At 41.2% G+C, this 17,467-nt stretch overlaps 1 protein-coding gene across 3 annotated transcripts in view; it reads right to left on the bottom strand.

Annotated features, from left to right (window-relative positions):
• LOC115135704 (roundabout homolog 2-like) overlaps window positions 1–17,467 on the bottom strand; it is a 263,498-nt gene that overhangs the window by 152,115 nt on the left and 93,916 nt on the right. For 2 of the 3 annotated variants that reach the window (XM_065023620.1, XM_065023621.1), the window contains exon 3: window positions 1,326–1,652. In XM_065023620.1, the coding sequence (XP_064879692.1) occupies window positions 1,326–1,652 (327 nt within the window). Of the gene's footprint in view, window positions 1–1,325; window positions 1,653–10,427; window positions 10,985–17,467 lie in introns of those variants that run through there. The other variant, XM_029670682.2, reaches the window with a different exon arrangement.

The raw sequence follows: 17,467 nt of genomic DNA, 5'->3' as shown, positions 1-17,467 counted from the left end.
GAGGGAACCCCCCCCCCCCTCTCCTCACCTCTCCTCTCACCCCAGGGAGGAAAGTGTACACCACACTGAAGTCATCGGGTCATACTTTCCCTTAAGACCCCCACTTAAAAACACACTGCAAACCCCCCAGTCTATAATGTATGTGAATGTAAATATGGTTGTAGATATGGTTGTGGCACAAATCTATAATTACATACCATTCTTATTTTCATATATTTCTCAGGCGTTTGCTGTGAGTGATCAGAATGTGTGTGCTGTGTGGTATGTTAATGTCGAGGAATCAGTTCAGTTTAACACATAATGGCGATGTGAATAGCCCAAAGCTCTTGTTTCCTACACAGGGAAAGTGTTGGCTGGGTGCAGGAAGAACGGAGGAAGGAGAGAATAACTTGGGAGAAATCCTGCTCTCACTGCCTGGAGCGATGTTCAGCTCTACCCACGCATCGCTCACAAAGGTCACTCAAACAGGTCTTTTTAACTATGTACACACACAAACACACACACACACGAATGGAGGATTGCACACACATGCATGGTGCACACAAGAACACACGCAAAGAGGAATACAGAAGATGGAAGGCACACAAACATGCGCCCACAAGGATCAGTCAAATAGGTCAGGTCAAGTTACACAGATGATGACAGCCACACATTTTACATGTGGGCTCAGTCCCCATCCCTCAACAGAGATGTATGCTCCTTCCGTATAACACCCTAACCTCTATCCCCTACATACATTTGGTCACCTCCAAAGCACTGAAAAATTCAACACATCATTTAACATCAACCCCTCCCACCTCAGAGACCACATTAACTTCCCAGCGAGGGGCAGAGGAAGTACACAACGTCAAATGCAAATAAAATAACAATCTAGAGACTTCAACAATGTATCATGATTTTTTTCATTCAGTCTCTTAGGACCCCAGTAATGGCCATCAATAAATCAAGCTGCTGTCACACTCTTAAGACCTATAGGGACCACTATATAGAGAGCCTATAGGTCTAGAAACACATGCACGTGCAAACGTATGAATACACACACACACACACACACACACACGCATTTCATTATTCAACACAGCATTATTCTCTGCAATTATTCTCTATAATTATGCTTCTACATAACTTGAAGTTATGACCGTAATATTGCTACCCATAAAACATGTAAATGTGTTACTAATATCATTTTTATGGCCATATCTTTGAGTTTGCAATAACAGCATCATTAACACATACACAAAGGCAACACAGCTAGGCCAATGGGGCCTATCTCTCCAACTTCATGGCACTCATCCATAAAATAGATAGTTGTGGGTGGGACTTACATGCTACTTCTAATGATGCGTTTCTGCTCACTGCCTCCCCCAGGTAGTTACGGGCCACACACACGTAGCTGCCGTCGTCTGGCTTGCTGCGTCGGCCGTGGACGATACGTAGGAAGAAGAGGGAGCCGCTGGGCAGCAGCATGCGGTGGGAACGGGGGTTGTCCCGGTCCGTCTCCACACGCTCCCCGTCCTTGTACCACTCCACCGTGGGGGCAGGACGCCCCTCCGCCTTGCAGTTGAGGGTGGCTGGCTCCCCCTTGGACACAATGAGGTCAGAAGGGTGCTCCACTATCCGGGGAGGGGAGTCATCCTGACGAAGACGAGATCCTGAGAGGAGAGTAGAGGAGAGAAAATGATTTGCTACACATACGACCACATAAGATAATATGTTCAGTAATACCACCTGACAATATCGATAAGGCTGGATTGATGATTGTCTGAGAAAAAAGCCTATAAATGAGAGCCAGGCCCTGACAGGGAGCACGCACACCATGTCACCACAAAACACAAGCCTGAATATCCACACTGACAGACAGGAGCCAGGGAGTGATTATCGCTAATTAGCTTTTTAATTTACACACTCTGTCAAAGGCTCTGTTCCTCTTAGATGCCGTTGGGTGGTGAGTGGGTAAAGGTTTTTTGTGACGTTTTTTATTGTTTTGGTGTTCGGTAGGGGTTTTTCGGCTATTTCGAGCACACATATATTTTACTTGAGGCAAGTCGAAGTTTGGTAGCTGAAGTCTACACCCTTGCGTTCGGTGATTGGTCAACAGTACTACTCCAAGGAGAGGGAACTATGGACGGGATACTTCAATGAAGTCTTTGTTGTTATTCAACTAGTTTTCATTAAAAAAAATTCACTTGACAAATACTGCACCAAACATTTTAGTAGGATGTAAAATTGCACGACTAAGAGCTCGGCAAAAATGTCAAAAGGATTTCCAGATTTCTTGATTTATCTTAGATTCCTTCAGACTACTTTGAGGAAGTGCATACTGGCTATGTTGTTGCTAAGGCATCTCAAGAGGGACAAACAGTAATATTGTCGCTTTTATATCATTTCTCAAGCGACAGTCTTTTAAGGGAGCATGCGAGGCACATACGTCCACTTCGCCTAGCCGAGTTCTGCTAGGAGCAAACCGAAACGAATATGCGAGTGCTTTTAGAGTGTTGATTGTGAGTCGAGGTCGACCGATTAATTGGAATGGCCGATTAATTCGGGCCGATTTCAAGTTTTCATGACAACTCGGTAATCAGCATTTTTGGACACCGATTATGGCCGATTACATTGCACTCCACGAGGAGACTGCGTGGCAGGCTGACTACCTGTTACGCGAGTGCAGCAAGGAGCCAAGGTAAGTTGCTAGCTAGCATTAAACTTATCTTATAAAACACAATCAATCTTAACATAATCACTAGTTAACTACACATGGTTGATGATATTACTGGTTTATCTAGCTTGTCCTGCGTTGCATATAATCAATGTGGTGCCTGTTAATTTATCATCGAATCACAGCCTATTTTGCCAAACGGGTGATGATTTAACAAGGACATTCGCAAAAAAAGCTCTGTCATTGCACCAATGTGTAGCTAACCATAAACATCAATTCCTTTCTTAAAATCAATATACAAGTATATATTTTTAAACCTGCATATTTAGTTAATATTGCCTGCTAACATAAATTTATTTTAACTAGGGAAATTGTCTCACTTCTCTTGCGTTCTGGGCAAGCAGAGTCAGGGTATATGTAGCAGTATGGGCCGCCTGGCTCGTTGCGAACTGTTTGAAGACCATTTCTTCCTAACAAAGACAGTAATTAATTTGCCAGAATTATACATAATTATGACATAACATTGAAGATTATGCAATGTAACAGCAATATTTAGACTTAGGGATGCCACCCATTAGGGGCGGCAGGGTAGCCTAGTGGTTAGCGCATTGGACTAGTAACCGAAAGGTTGCAATCCCCGAGCTGACAAGGTACAAATCTGTCGTTCTGCCCCTGAACGGGCAGTTAACCCACTGTTCATAGGCCGTCATTGAAAATAAGAATTTGTTCTTAACTGACCTGCCTAGTTAAATAAAGGTACATTTAAATTAGATCAAATACGGAACAGTTCCGTATTTCACTGAAAGAATAAATGTTTTCTTTTCGAAATGATCGTTTCCGGATTTGACCATATTAAGGACCTTGTATTTCTGTGTGTTATTATATTATAATTAGGTCTATGATTTGATATTTGATAGAGCAGTCTGACTGAGCAGTGGTAGGTAGCAGCAGGCACCTAAGCATTCATTCAAACAGCACTTTCCTGCATTTGCCAGCAGCTCTTCGCTGTGCTTCAACCATTGCTCTGTTTATGACTTCAAGCCTATCAACTCCCGAGATTAGTGCATATAAGAACATCCAATAGTCAAAGGTATATGGAATACAAATGAAATAGAGAGAAATAGTCCTATAATTCCTATAATAACTACAACCTAAAACTTCTTACCTGGGAATATTGAAGACTCATGATAAAAGGAACCACCAGCTTTCATATGTTCTCATGTTCTGAGCAAGGAACTGAAACGTTAGCTTTTTTACATGGTAAATATTGTACTTTTACTCCAACACTTGTTTTTACATTATTTAAACCAAATTGAACATGTTTCATTATTTATTTGAGTCTAAATTGATTTTATTGATGTATTATATTAAGTTAAAATAAAAGTGTTTATTGTTCATTCAGTATATAATTATAATTGTCATTATTACAAATATATATAAAAATCTGCCGATTAATTGGTATCGGCTTTTTTTGGTCCTCCAATAATCGGTATCGGTATTGGCCGACCTCTAATTATGAGTAACTGTGGAAACAATTGTGAACGTCGGTCTCTAATTCTAATTGAGTCTTCAAGTAGGCACATGTGTGCCTGTTAGGATATATAACAGCATGGACATCTAAATGTACAGTGTATGTGTGTCTTTGTCTCCTGGGTGAATGAGGAGTCTGTTTCTCTGTCCCTCTTCCAGGGTTGGATGTCACCGTGAACAAGTCAACAGGAACGCATTCCTCGTGTGGTGTGTCGGTTGGAAGTGGAGGAAAAATGATTGCTCCCATGACTGCCTCCAGCCCTACCCAGTACCCATAACCCTCCTCTTCTCCCCTTGTCTGTGTCGGCGACGCAGTGAGGCAACACCACACGACATGATTCTATCATTACTCTTAAGGAGATAAATGAGATCTTACAAACAGCACTCTGTCTCTCTCTGTAAGGATGGGAATACGTACTTAAGAGGGTAACCTGGGAGCGAGCTATAGCGTTTTGTTGGATGATGAGACTAGCTGAGCCATGACAGAATTATATGTTTTAGTAATAGGTTTAGTTTTCTGCATCTCCTGCTCTTTCAAGTACACACACATCTTTGCTAGTGTTATTTGTATTGGCATCTGGTAAAAATTCACTAAATCAATCCAATTCCACCTTCCTAAATCCAGTTGACTCTTCCCATTCCAATAGATGGATTTTCTAAAGCCTTGTGACTGGCAGGCTCCCTCCGTCGCAAACTGAGTGAAGCTGCCAGCCACTGTTCTCCCTGGGACACCACACTCCATAAGGCCACTCTCAGATGATCCCCAATACCCAGCCTACTCAAGTGTGCCGACTCCCTGCCTGTCTGACTTACTCTCTCTTCCGCTCGCTCACCCTTCCTCCCCCACACCCACCTCCACCTAGTGTTTAATGGGCCTAATGGGGGCTGGCTGGCTGGATCCATTCAGCTATAACCACAATCATAAAATCACACATAACCAAAGATCTCTGCTCTCAAAAACGCTTCTCGTTTCATTAGTCGTTCAATGAGCGTGTTCATGGAACTGCCTACGCAATTCATGCACTCAGTTTCACCCAAGTCCTGAGAGCAGTACGGAAACTGAAACAGACTAATGCTGATTAAAACCACCAAGGGCTTACTCTACTGCAGCCTTGCATACTGTATGTATGAGGAGTGGTTTGCTCACTATAACAATGGCTTCCACCGGTGGATTTAGCCCTGAATAAAGATCTTCCAACATCCTGAACTTTTTGAGATAACGTTTTCCCCAACAGAGCAGCCATGGTCTTGACAAACTCATTACTTGTTACCTTATCTCCCTCTCTGAGGTAAAACTGTACGCCCAGGCGACAGCAGCGCAGTGGCTGTCTGAAAGCAGTAATGCCATAGATACGCTTGACTGGGATTTAGCTGAAATCTGGCGACATAAAAACATATGAAAACACCACTATCTCCTTCTGCACTTTAACTTTGACCATATCAACTGTCACATCCATTTCGGCTGACATCCCTCTCCTACTGTACATAGCTGCTGGCTGGAACATTCATAAAGCGAAGTGTACTGAGAGAACCCAGTCAGCAAGAATGGTTATAGTAATACCATCACCAACCACTGATATTATCAACACACTGCACTAATTTTCACAAATCATAATGTCCTTTGTAGCTACAGTGCAAGTACAATTATACTTTTATAACGTATAAATGTATTTGAATTGCTGACTGGTGAACTGCAATGTGCACTTTCAGTGTTTGCACTTACCCAATGTCCACTTATCAGGAATTGACTGAATATGTGACCTGTTTTATTAAGCTAGGCGTATGTTGCATTTCACTACTTCACAAGAGGCATTTTAACATGGTTTTGTGTTTTTTTGGCAGAAATGCCTGGAATATGTGAACTTTCATGTGCCTTAAAACCTCTTCAACCTATGGGGGCGCTATGTCATTATTGGATAAAAAGACGTGCCCGTTTTAAGCGCAATATTTTGTCACGAAAAGATGCTCGACTATGCATATAATTGGCAGCTTTGGAAAGAAAACACTCTGACGTTTTCAAAACTGCAAAGATATTATCTGTGAGTGCCACGGAACTCATGCTACAGGCGAAACCAAGAGGAAACTCAAACAGGAAATTAGCAGAATTTTTGAAGCTCTGTTTTTCTATCGTCTCCTTATATGGCTGTGAATGTGCCGTGAACGAGCTTATGCTCTCTGCCGTTCGTCCAAGATGTCTGCAGCATTGTGACGTATTTGTAGGCATATCATTGGAAGATTGACCATAAGAGACTATATTTACCAGGGGTCCGCCCGGTGTCCTGTGTCGAAATTATTGCGTAATCTCTAGGTCCATGTGCGTTCCATTTCTTCAGAAGAGAAAGTCACCTGCCACGAACGATTTATCATCGATAGATATGTGAAAAACACCTTGGGGATTGGTTCTAAACATCGTTTGCCACGTTTCTGTCGATATTATGGAGTTAATTTGGAAAAAAGTTTGCGTTTTAATGACTTAATTTTTTTTTCTTTTTTTTTCTTACCCAAACGTGATGAAGAAAACGGAGTGATTTGTCAACACAAATAATCTTTTTGTAAAAACTGAACATTTGCTATCTAACTGAGAGTCTCCTCATTGAAAACATCTGAAGTTCTTCAAAGTTTTATTTGAATTTTCTGGTTTTTGTGAAAATGTTGCTTGCTGAATGTCAGGCATAATACTATGCTAGGCTATCAATAGTGTTACACAAATGCTTGTTTTGCAATGGTTGAGAAGCATATTTTTTTGAATCTGAGATGACAGTGTTGTTAACAAGCTTGAGAGCAAATAGATTTATTTCATTTCATTTGTGATTTTCATGAATAGTTAACGTTGTGTTATGCTAATGAGCTTGCGGATAGATTTACACAATCCTGGATACAGGTTTCTTTCGTAGCTAAACGTGACGCAGAAAACGGAGCGATTTGTCCTAAACAAATAATATTTTTGTAAAAACTGAACATTTGATATCTAACTGAGAGTCTCCTCATTGAAAACATCTGTTCTTCAAAGGTAAATGATTTTATTTGAATGTTTTTCTGGTTTTCGTGAAAATGTTGCCTGCTGAATGCTAACGCTAAATGCTACGCTAAATGCTACGCTAGCTATCAATAGTGTTACACAAATGCTTGTTTTGCAATGGTTGAGAAGCATATTTTGAAAATCTGAGATGACAGCGTTGTTAACAAAAATCTAAGCTTGAGAGCTAGCATATTGATTTCATTTCATTTCATTTGCGATTTTCATGAATAGTTAACGTTGCGTTATGGTAATGAGCTTGAGGCTGTATTCATGATCCCGGATCCGGGATGGCTCGTCGCAACAGGTTAATTAACCTCTTGGTGTTAGGGGCAGTATTTTCATTTTTGGGAAAAAAACGTTCCTGTTTTAAACGGGATATTTTGCCAGGAAAAGATGCTAGAATATGCATATAATTGACAGCTTTGGATAGAAACCACTCTATCGTTTCCAAAACTGTAGAGATATTGTCTGTGAGTATAACAGAACTGATGTTGCAGTCGAAAGCCTGAGAAAAATCTAATCCGGAAGTGCCCCAGGTTTTGGAAGCGCTGCGTTCCAATGACTCCCTATATGGCTGTGAATGTACCATCAACGAGCTTACACTTTCTACATATTCCCCAAGGTGTCTACAGCATTGTGACGTAGTTTTACGCATTTCTGTTGAAGAATAGCCGTATGGGGGCACATTGCGTAAGTGGTCACATGGTGGCTCCGAGAGAGATTCTCGCGTAAAGTGCAGAGGTAGCCATTACTCCAATCGGTCCTAGAGAAAAAGTAATTGTCCCGACGGATATATTATCGAATAGATATTAGAAAAACACCTTGAGGATGGATTCTAAACAACGTTTGCCATGTTTCTGTCGATATTATCAAGCTAATTTTGAATATTTTTCGGCGTTGTGGTGACCGCAATTTCCGGGCGATTTCTCAGCCAAACGTGAAGAACAAACGGAGCTATTTCGCCTACAAAAATAATATTTTGGGAAAAAATGAACTTTGGCTGTCTACCTGGGAGTCTCATGAGTGAAAACATCCGAAGTTCATGAAAGGTAAACGATTTAATTTGATTGCTTTTCTGATTTCCGTGACAAGTTTGCCTGCTGCTAGCAAGGCATAATGCTATGCTAGGCTATGATAAACTTACACAAATGCTTGTCTAGCGTTGGCTGTAAAGCATATTTTGAAAATCTGAGATAACAGGGTGATTAACAAAAGGCTAAGCTGTGTTCCAATATATTTCACTTGTGATTTTCATGAATAGGAATATTTTCTAGGAAAATTTGTTTGTTGCGTTATGCTAATTAGTGTCAGATGATGATAACGGGCCCGTTCACGGGCTGCGCGTCACTACAGGTTAAAGAGATGGGTGGTGCTAAAGCTGTGAATGATTTTGAGTGGGTGTAGACAAAGAAGAGCTCTCCATCAGGTGTACCAAAAATTCAAGGGCCATTTTCTCAAAAGAGGGGTTACAAGTTTATCATCTTTCAAAGCAGAATTACTTTCCAAATTGTTCCTCAACTGAAGTGTACGATATGCCATTTTCTATCTCTGAGTCTCCACTTTTATTCAATGTAAAAAACACAATTTCGAATCCAGATGGTAAGTCAAATATAGACTAATGATTATTGACCCTCTTGGACAATGGGAAAATTCTGCAGTACTACAAGGTTTATTCAAGCCAAACTCTCCAATCCAGGCAGATGATGATAAAGTGTCTTTCTCTGTGACTTGGCGACATCTCATCATTTTCCTGTTTAATCTCAGGCTTACTTTCATTCACACAGCGCTGCCAAGACCTTGCTCATTTAAGCACTCACAGACAGTCAAACAAATGGTAATTGCCCATGGCCTTGTGCCTAAAATCCTCTACTAACCCCACCATGTCACCCTCTTTCACACACAACACTAACACACATGCATAGGCAGCACAAAACCTCAAACCCAACTTAACAAAGTTAGAAAGAAAAGAGTGGCAAATCAATGAAGAGAGAGAGAGAGAGAGAGAGAGAGAGACATCTAATGGACCGTAGACACTTAACGCACAGTATAACACATGCTTCCCAATTGTAAAGGTATAGGAGTTTTAAAAAAAGCCATGTAGAATAAGAAATGGGGTGGGCACCAGTGTATATAGAAGTCAACAGCCATTGGGACATCCCCCATGCCTTAGGGCACCAACCTCCCTTTTCCCCAAATCAATGCTCTCAATGTGGACATGATAATCACCAACAGCTGCATGTCCAGTGGGGGACAACACGGTTATGAGTTGTCCTCAAGGGACAGACTGTGCTTACAGTATGGTCTGTGACCAGGGGACACAGTGTCCACATATTACAAACCAAAACAAATCAAAGGACCATAAGATCATTCAGCATAATAGTCTCCATGACAAGTTTTGCTACTTTTCAGACAAAGGATCTAAACTCCACCAGCTGCATGTCAGAACCCAGATCATCTGGGCATAACACACGTCTTCTGATGTTCAGGGTCCACCTGTATATAGATGCACCAACACAACAGCTTCGTCTTAAGAAGCTGTTAAGAAGCTCTTAAGAAGCTGTTAGAATGACATCAATGCAGTCTATGCAATTTGAAAATGTTGGGATGACAACTTATTATATATATAAAAAAAATGTGACAATAAATCGAAAACGGACACCTATTGAATATGTGAGTCACCTATGGGCAATTCATAACCATGCACAGAATGTCATTAAATTAAATCTGAAGAACTGCTGCATTAAATTATCAGCCAAGGGCAAAGTTAAACCTTTCATATCCTCCCTAATGATATACGTGCATGATATCAATTAGGAAGATTAAATTAATGAACTTTGGAATTAATCAGGAACCCCCAAACCAAGCATATGTATACATGATTAATTATTATGACTGTTCATCAATTTCAACAAATCGATCAAATAACACAGTGACAATATATTGCTCGTAAAATAGTCTGCAAAGCCAAGTTGAAAGGAGCAATCCTGGCATGCTGGAACTCATTGAGCGCGCAATGGGAGACCACACGTGCAACCCCTTTTCACCTGTCTTTTCCAACGTTTTGAAATGAGGAATAAACGGAACAACTGATGCAAAATACTGTTGTTACTGCAGGTGGTCTAATCAAACGGGTAGATGGAAAACGAAAAACAGGAAAACGCAATGTTTGTATTAGAAAGTTAATCGTGTAGACCAAATCAAGTTTAAGATATCAGGACTTACCGTTGATTTGGGTGTGCAATAGTCCACAGAAAAAGAAAAACCGTAGTAGACCCATTCTGGCATACTGTAGTAACCGTCCACGGTTTATCTGCACACAGATTTGTCCGATAGACTTCTTTATCTTGCAGATTGTCCGACTCTCAATAGTTTTGGTTCTTTGAACATGAAATGTGGACTTTTAATACAGTTGTTTATCGTGAAGTGTACAACGAAATCATTCACGAGACGACTTCATGTTTTCTCTCAAAGAGCGCACCGGATGGGCAGCCTACTTCTCCATACATAATGTTTATAGCTGGGTGTCTCACCAAGCAGACACCAACCGCGCAGAGCAACGATGTGCTCGTCTCATAACATCGCCCCGACCTCCCAGAGCCTATTTCATGCAATGTTCCGTCCAGCTAAAAGTGTCCAAAGCGAAGCAAACACTCAATATAGATTAGAAATAGTCAGAATGACCATGATTTTAAATATCACTTCGAATGAATGCGCGCTGTTATATCTTTACACTGTTGTGAGCCAACAGTGGTGGTTCCAGACCCGAGGTGAATGAATAGCTGCAGTTACAGCTCCCTCCTCGTAGAACTGGGAAACACTGGTACAGCAGTGGGCTATAGGAACGCAGATGCGCAGACTTCCATCAAACCAGTGCAAGATGTTGCCCCTATGCGATGATCTGAGGTCAGTTTGGGTTTACATTAAGATCTGAAGATAGACGATAAACTGATCCTAGATCTGAACTGTACACAGCCGACGGGGCAGCTACATACAGAGTGCTGTGGAAACCGCATACAAATTACATAAACACATTAGGCTATCACGATATTTATTTGCAAGATGTGAGTGCAGGAATGTTATTTGGGTTTGGTGTTTAATTAAATGGCTACCTTTGCAATTGGTATGCGTGTGATAGGCAGATTAAGGCAATTAATGGCACTGCTCTGTGCTCGTTATAACATCTGGAGTAGGCCTATATAGGCTAAACATCCATGGACAATAAAGTAGCGTCCCCTATCGACGACATGGCTATCTCATAGATCTCGTCTGGCATAGACAGAATGGGACTGCAAAGTGTTTTGTATATGGCAATTATCTCAGTCAATATCAATGACAAAATGACTGCTAATAACCCATGGCGCATACTGTCTCCTGGCAGCGGTCGATTCCTGCCACATGCATCAAAGGAATACAAATCCTGTGATATATTTTTATTGAACTGCGCATTCAATGTGTTATTTGAGCAAATACTCTTCCCAACAAGCACATTCAATAATGCTTATCTACTGATAATTCCGTTTGCTCGGTGGACTGAATTGAAATTTCCTGTGACTTTTTGGTTTAGTATAAAGGGAGTCATCATTTAGTGTCAGGAGTCATCCAGGTGGTGGATAAATGTGTATGCCTTTGTCGCTATTGAGGATAAGGTCAATCTGTTATGGTACTGTACTGTAGGTAAAGTGATGCTGTTCCAGGTAGATGGCTGAGTGCAGAGCACTCACAGCAACCTGTACTCAGGGGTAGAGGTAACATAGCAAACGAAAATATGGGACACTCAAATTAGTATGATACAGCATGTTTCGTTTGGTATGGTATGTATTCATTTGTGTATGTCCATCATCCGTTTTGTATGATATGTTATGAATTCAATTCGTACAATATGTCACAAATTTGCAATATGTATGATGTGTTACATATTCCAATTTCTTGGTGTGGCTATAACGTTAGTTAGGTGGTAGGTGGCTAAGCTAACATCAGCTAGGTTGCTAACGTTAGCTAGGCTAGGGGTTAGGCGGTATGGTTAGGGTTAAGGTTAGGGTTAATTTAAAGCGTTAAGGTTAGGAAAGGGGTTAGCTAACATGCTAACTACTGTAATTACAAAGTAGCTAACAAATGGTAAGTAGTTGCTAATTCGCAAAAAAAATATTTTAGTCACCCAGCCATCCACTCTGACCAACCAACCTCCTTTTGTTTTTGCCAAACGGAATATATCACACTCATTTTAGTGTCCAGAATGTTTATTTACTATGTTACGCCCAGTCTATGACACCAGCCTGCTCACAGGTAAGTGCTGTCATGAAGTGGAAAGAAACCATACCGTGATTGCTTCTGATGGGAGAGAGTGACCCTCTTCCCCTCACACTTCCCTTTCTCTACCTCTGACACGCACATCTGTGGACTTGTCCTTTTAGAGGATGCCTCCACATCTCCACTGCCATTATTAGCACTCTATCTGAAAGACACTTTGACAGAAACAAAACATTGATAAAAGTTTCATAAATGGAATGTTCTGAGGCGCATACTCACACACAAAAAAGGCTATAACACTAGTTCCATTGAGTAACAGTGAATATAGTTGTTGTTCGCCAAATAAGAGTTCATACAGCCCTTGGAAATGGAATGTTCTCTCACTCAATAATACATAACAATGGTTCATGAACATCTCAATGAAATCGGCGCAGGAACTCACTCACTCACTCACTCACTCACCACTCACTCACTCACTCACTCACTCACTCACTCACTCACTCACTCACTCACTCACTCACTCACTTGTGTTGTTCATGATTTTGTCAAAGGGTTATAGGCCTATAGCTTACCATGTCTCACGGCCAGTGGAAGTGATAGGTAGCCTAGACCCAGGAGGAAAATAGGATTTCTTATAGGTGCAGGTGAATAAAGGTGCAAAGTGATCATTGACGACTTCATTTATGTGAGGAGAAAAAAACGACCAATCTTTACGAGAAAAAACAATTTGGCTCAGTGTCACTTTGCACTTAACTTGTAGCAAGATAAATAGTCTAAAAGTCAGTCCAAACTTGACCTGACATAGCATACACATGTCTGTTCCCCTCCTTCTCTGTCAAAACTGAAAGGTTGGAACCAACTAAACACCCTTATTGGGAGAATCTCAAATGGTTTTGCTTGAATCCTCGCATCCTCTCCTCTGTCCTCTCCTCGTCTGGTTTTGAAAAAGTTAACTGAGGAGTGGAGGCATGGAGAGGAAACATGGAAACAAATGAGACTCTCCTTCTGCACTCATGTGCCATGAGACATGGAGTTTACAAGCAAGTGCGGACTGGCCATCTGGCATTTCAGGCAAATATCAGATGAGCTGGTCACATTTGTTTTTTTTAGCAAAATTATAATTTTCTATTATCTAGATCAGAATCTATCATTGTATTTGCAGGTCTGAGAAAAAAAATGCCTTTTATTAAAATGTCATGCAATTCTGTCAATTTACATATTAGCAGAATATTTTTTAATACCACACAAATGACCGAAATTACAGGCTATGAATGGACAGAGAATGGACAAATAATTCAATCTGAGACGTCATTAGGAATTTGAGCATGGTACTTTCAAAAGTTAGGACTACCATCCTACTCCAGACAGAGTAGTCCTACAAATGCTGAAAAAAGTCAGCTTTAACTGCGAGCTACTCTTCTTCTTCAGTGGCGTAACCCAATGAGAGTTGATCCCAAATGTTTCTCTAAAAGCTGTCTGGATTTAAACATCTTCTATTGTCTAGAAAGTGAATAGTTTAATATGTTTATAGTGACAGAATGACATTACTTCTTAAGCAAGGTAAATGTTCTGTCTCCTTGGCTATAGAAGGTTGTAGCTTAGCCTTTGAATGTAAAAAAACCCCAAAACAATGACATCCCCATATGCATCGGTGCCACGTCTTTCCCGGGAATTTTACAGCTTGTTTGTAGCATAAAGCATTGCGAAACAAAGTGCTGCTATAGATCACTTTTTATAAATCAGATCTGCTTTATTTTCTTCAAAATCTTAAGCAAACAAGGGGTAGGCCTGTGCTTTTTGCCATTTTCTTTAATAAAAGGTAGGCCTATGGCATACCCACTCATACCCCCTCAATTCGAGTCCTGGTTTTAACTTAACAGCCCTTTACTGACAGGTAGGCTATTTAAAGAGGTAGGCTATTTAAAGAGTGCATGGTGGTCGAAGGAATTAGCCGACAAATCTATGGATATCGCAGCCTATAGCCTAATTTCGTCTGTCAAACAGGTGAATTAAAAATGAGGATGTTTAAAATGAATTATGCCTACCCGAATTTGCTTACTTTCAACACCATGAGCTGTCAATTTCCGATTGATTGTGCCTCCGGCTGCTGCTTCAAGTTTTAGCTCCACCAGTGGCGGATTTAGGTATAGGCGACATGGGCAGCCACCAGGGTGGCATCTTGCCGGGGGCGGCACGGGGCGCTGCACAAAAAGTATTGTAATGGTGACTTTTGCACGATTGATTTTCTATCGCTCATTTGCATGTCACGTCAATTATATCATCACCGTGTGGGACTGTGGGTCACTTAACCTTGTCGGATTGGGCACCTTGATTATAGTTTGTGAGCTAGGCAGGCTACTGCCTGGGAAGGTCTCCCACTCAAAAGTATGAGATGGGGAGGGAGGAGGGGGGTAGGTTGACCTCAGGTCTCCTCACTGGAAGCCCGAGGTAGGGCAGCGGGGAAATCTATAAAATAGCGCACCTCTAACTTTGTACAGTACTAATGCAATTAGTAAGATCAGTCACACTACGAAATGCTACCAAATATCACAAATACTATCAAATATTGCAAAAATCTCCCTCACTAACTTTAAGAGTCAGCTGTCAGAGCAGCTTACCGATCGCTGCAGCTGTACACAGCCCATCTGTAAATAGCCCATCCAACCAACTACCCACTTCATCCCCATATTTGTTTTCCTGCTCTTTTGCACACCAGTATTTCTACTTGCACATCCTCATCTGAAAATATATCACTCCAGTGTAAATTGCTAAATTGTAATGACTTTGCCACTATTGGCCTATTTATTGCCTTACCTCCTTACTTCATTTGCACACACTGTATACAGATTTTAAAATTGTGTTACTGACTGTACGTTTTGTTTATTCCATATGTAACTCTGCGTTGTTGTTTTTGTCGCACTGCTTTGCTTTATCTTGGCCAGGTTGCAGTTGTAAATCAGAACTTGTTCTCAACTGGCCTACCTGGTTAAATAAAGGTGAAATACAAAAAATATTTTCTCATCTTTGCACTCTCCTTCTTAAACTTAATAGAACATAGGCTATAGGCTTGTCCGCCTGCAAGAAATATATATTTTTGTCACTACACCTAACAAGCAAACAAAAATCAGAAGAAGCCTTTGACTCTCCTCCTGAACTGCCACTGTAGGCCTACACAGCACAGCATTGGTTAGGCAGCACACAAAAAAAGGTTTTCATCAGCAAGAGCAGAGCAAGCCAGGGCTCAGGGTTGGAATATTCGTTGCAGTGTGTAATCAGCCTGGTTTTATTTACACCATCCCAGCAGCTATCTTAGAAATATATAACTTTGCTCTGTGCTTCTCCAATCATGCACATCATAGCCCATGGCCTATAGGCTATGGATCACCTGGCTGAGACCACACTAAATATCCAATAGGCTATGGATCACCTGACTGAGACCACACTAAATATCCTATAGGCTATGGATCACCTGACTGAGACCACACTAAATATCCTATAGGCTATGGATCACCTGGCTGAGACCACACTAAATATCCAATAGGCTATGGATCATCTGACTGAGACCACACTAAATATCCTATAGGCTATGGATCACCTGACTGAGACCACACTAAATATCCTATAGGCTATGGATCACCTGACTGAGACCACACTAAATATCCTATAGGCTATGGATCACCTGACGGAGACCACACTAAATATCCTGGAGGCTATGGATCACCTGACTGAGAACACACTAAATATCCTATAGGCTATGGATCACCTGACTGAGACCACACTAAATATCCTATAGGCTATGGATCATCTGACGGAGACCACACTAAATATCCTATAGGCTATGGATCACCTGACTGAGACCACACTAAATATCCTATAGGCTATGGATAATCTGACTGAGACCACACTAAATATCCTATAGGCTATGGATCATCTGACGGAGACCACACTAAATATCCTATAGGCTATGGATCATCTGACTGAGACCACACTAAATATCCTATAGGCACACTTGATGTTGTGCTCCCAGCAGAGAATCAGAGATGAGTGGCAGCATCGGGCACACATCGATATATAGCATAATAAGCAACATTAATCTAAAACACAAGGGAGAAAATGGTGTTAGAAATGCCAGGGCCGATTTTTTGTCCCAGTCCGCTACCACTTACAGGGGTGGAATCCCCAAATAAATGCGTAAATGGATAAAAACAAATGTAACTAGTTGAGCAAAACATTTTAAGTAGCGAAATCCTTTTTATTTATTTTTTACATGTGCTTGACCCCCCCCCCCCTTGAGAAACAACAGCTAATTCAAAAACACTTCTGCTCTAGCTGCCCGGAGGATACTCTTGCACATCCTCTGCCGAAGTAGGTAATCAAGGAAGTGAGCATACTAATCGGTTCACCTACTAACAAATTGAAACTCTTCTAGACCACTTATCAATTTCCGTGCCCTGGGGGAGTTGAGGAGAGGACAGGCTTTTTCCCAATTGAGAATCTCCTTGGGCAAGTTCCCTTGCTCAGTCAACGGATTGCACAGGAGCAGTTTCCCCTCCCTTGCATGCCTGCCTCACCTGGGACAACCTTAGGTATTCCTGTTTCTCTATGGTCAAAAGACTACAATAACCACAAGGTTGAATGACAACAAGGGCAACCGTAACTGCAGTTGTTTAAAGTGATGTTACACAGTTTTGTATACTTTTGAGCCAGTAGTTTTGAAAGTAGCACTCAAGAGCCAAAAAGGGTCCCTCGAAAATGTGGCACAATTGTGTACACGTCACATTAGTGTATCACTTTGTTGCACATGCTTTGTTGTGTGCACTGAGCAGACTTGGGCCCGCCCTGCAACCTCATTGGACAATACGGCCGACCTGATCCCAATAACAGTTGTTTTGTTTTACAAGCTGCCTTCCTCAAACTAGTAAGCCAAACTTCTTCCAGTAATTGAGCAGTAGAAAAGTTATATTTACAGTATATGTTTGCATTAAATAGCCTTGTGTACTCCTAATTTTCATATT

The sequence above is a fragment of the Oncorhynchus nerka genome, linkage group LG10, assembly GCF_034236695.1.
Source record: "Oncorhynchus nerka isolate Pitt River linkage group LG10, Oner_Uvic_2.0, whole genome shotgun sequence".
Classification (NCBI taxonomy): domain Eukaryota; kingdom Metazoa; phylum Chordata; class Actinopteri; order Salmoniformes; family Salmonidae; genus Oncorhynchus; species Oncorhynchus nerka.
This window is presented reverse-complemented; position numbering and strand designations above follow the sequence as displayed.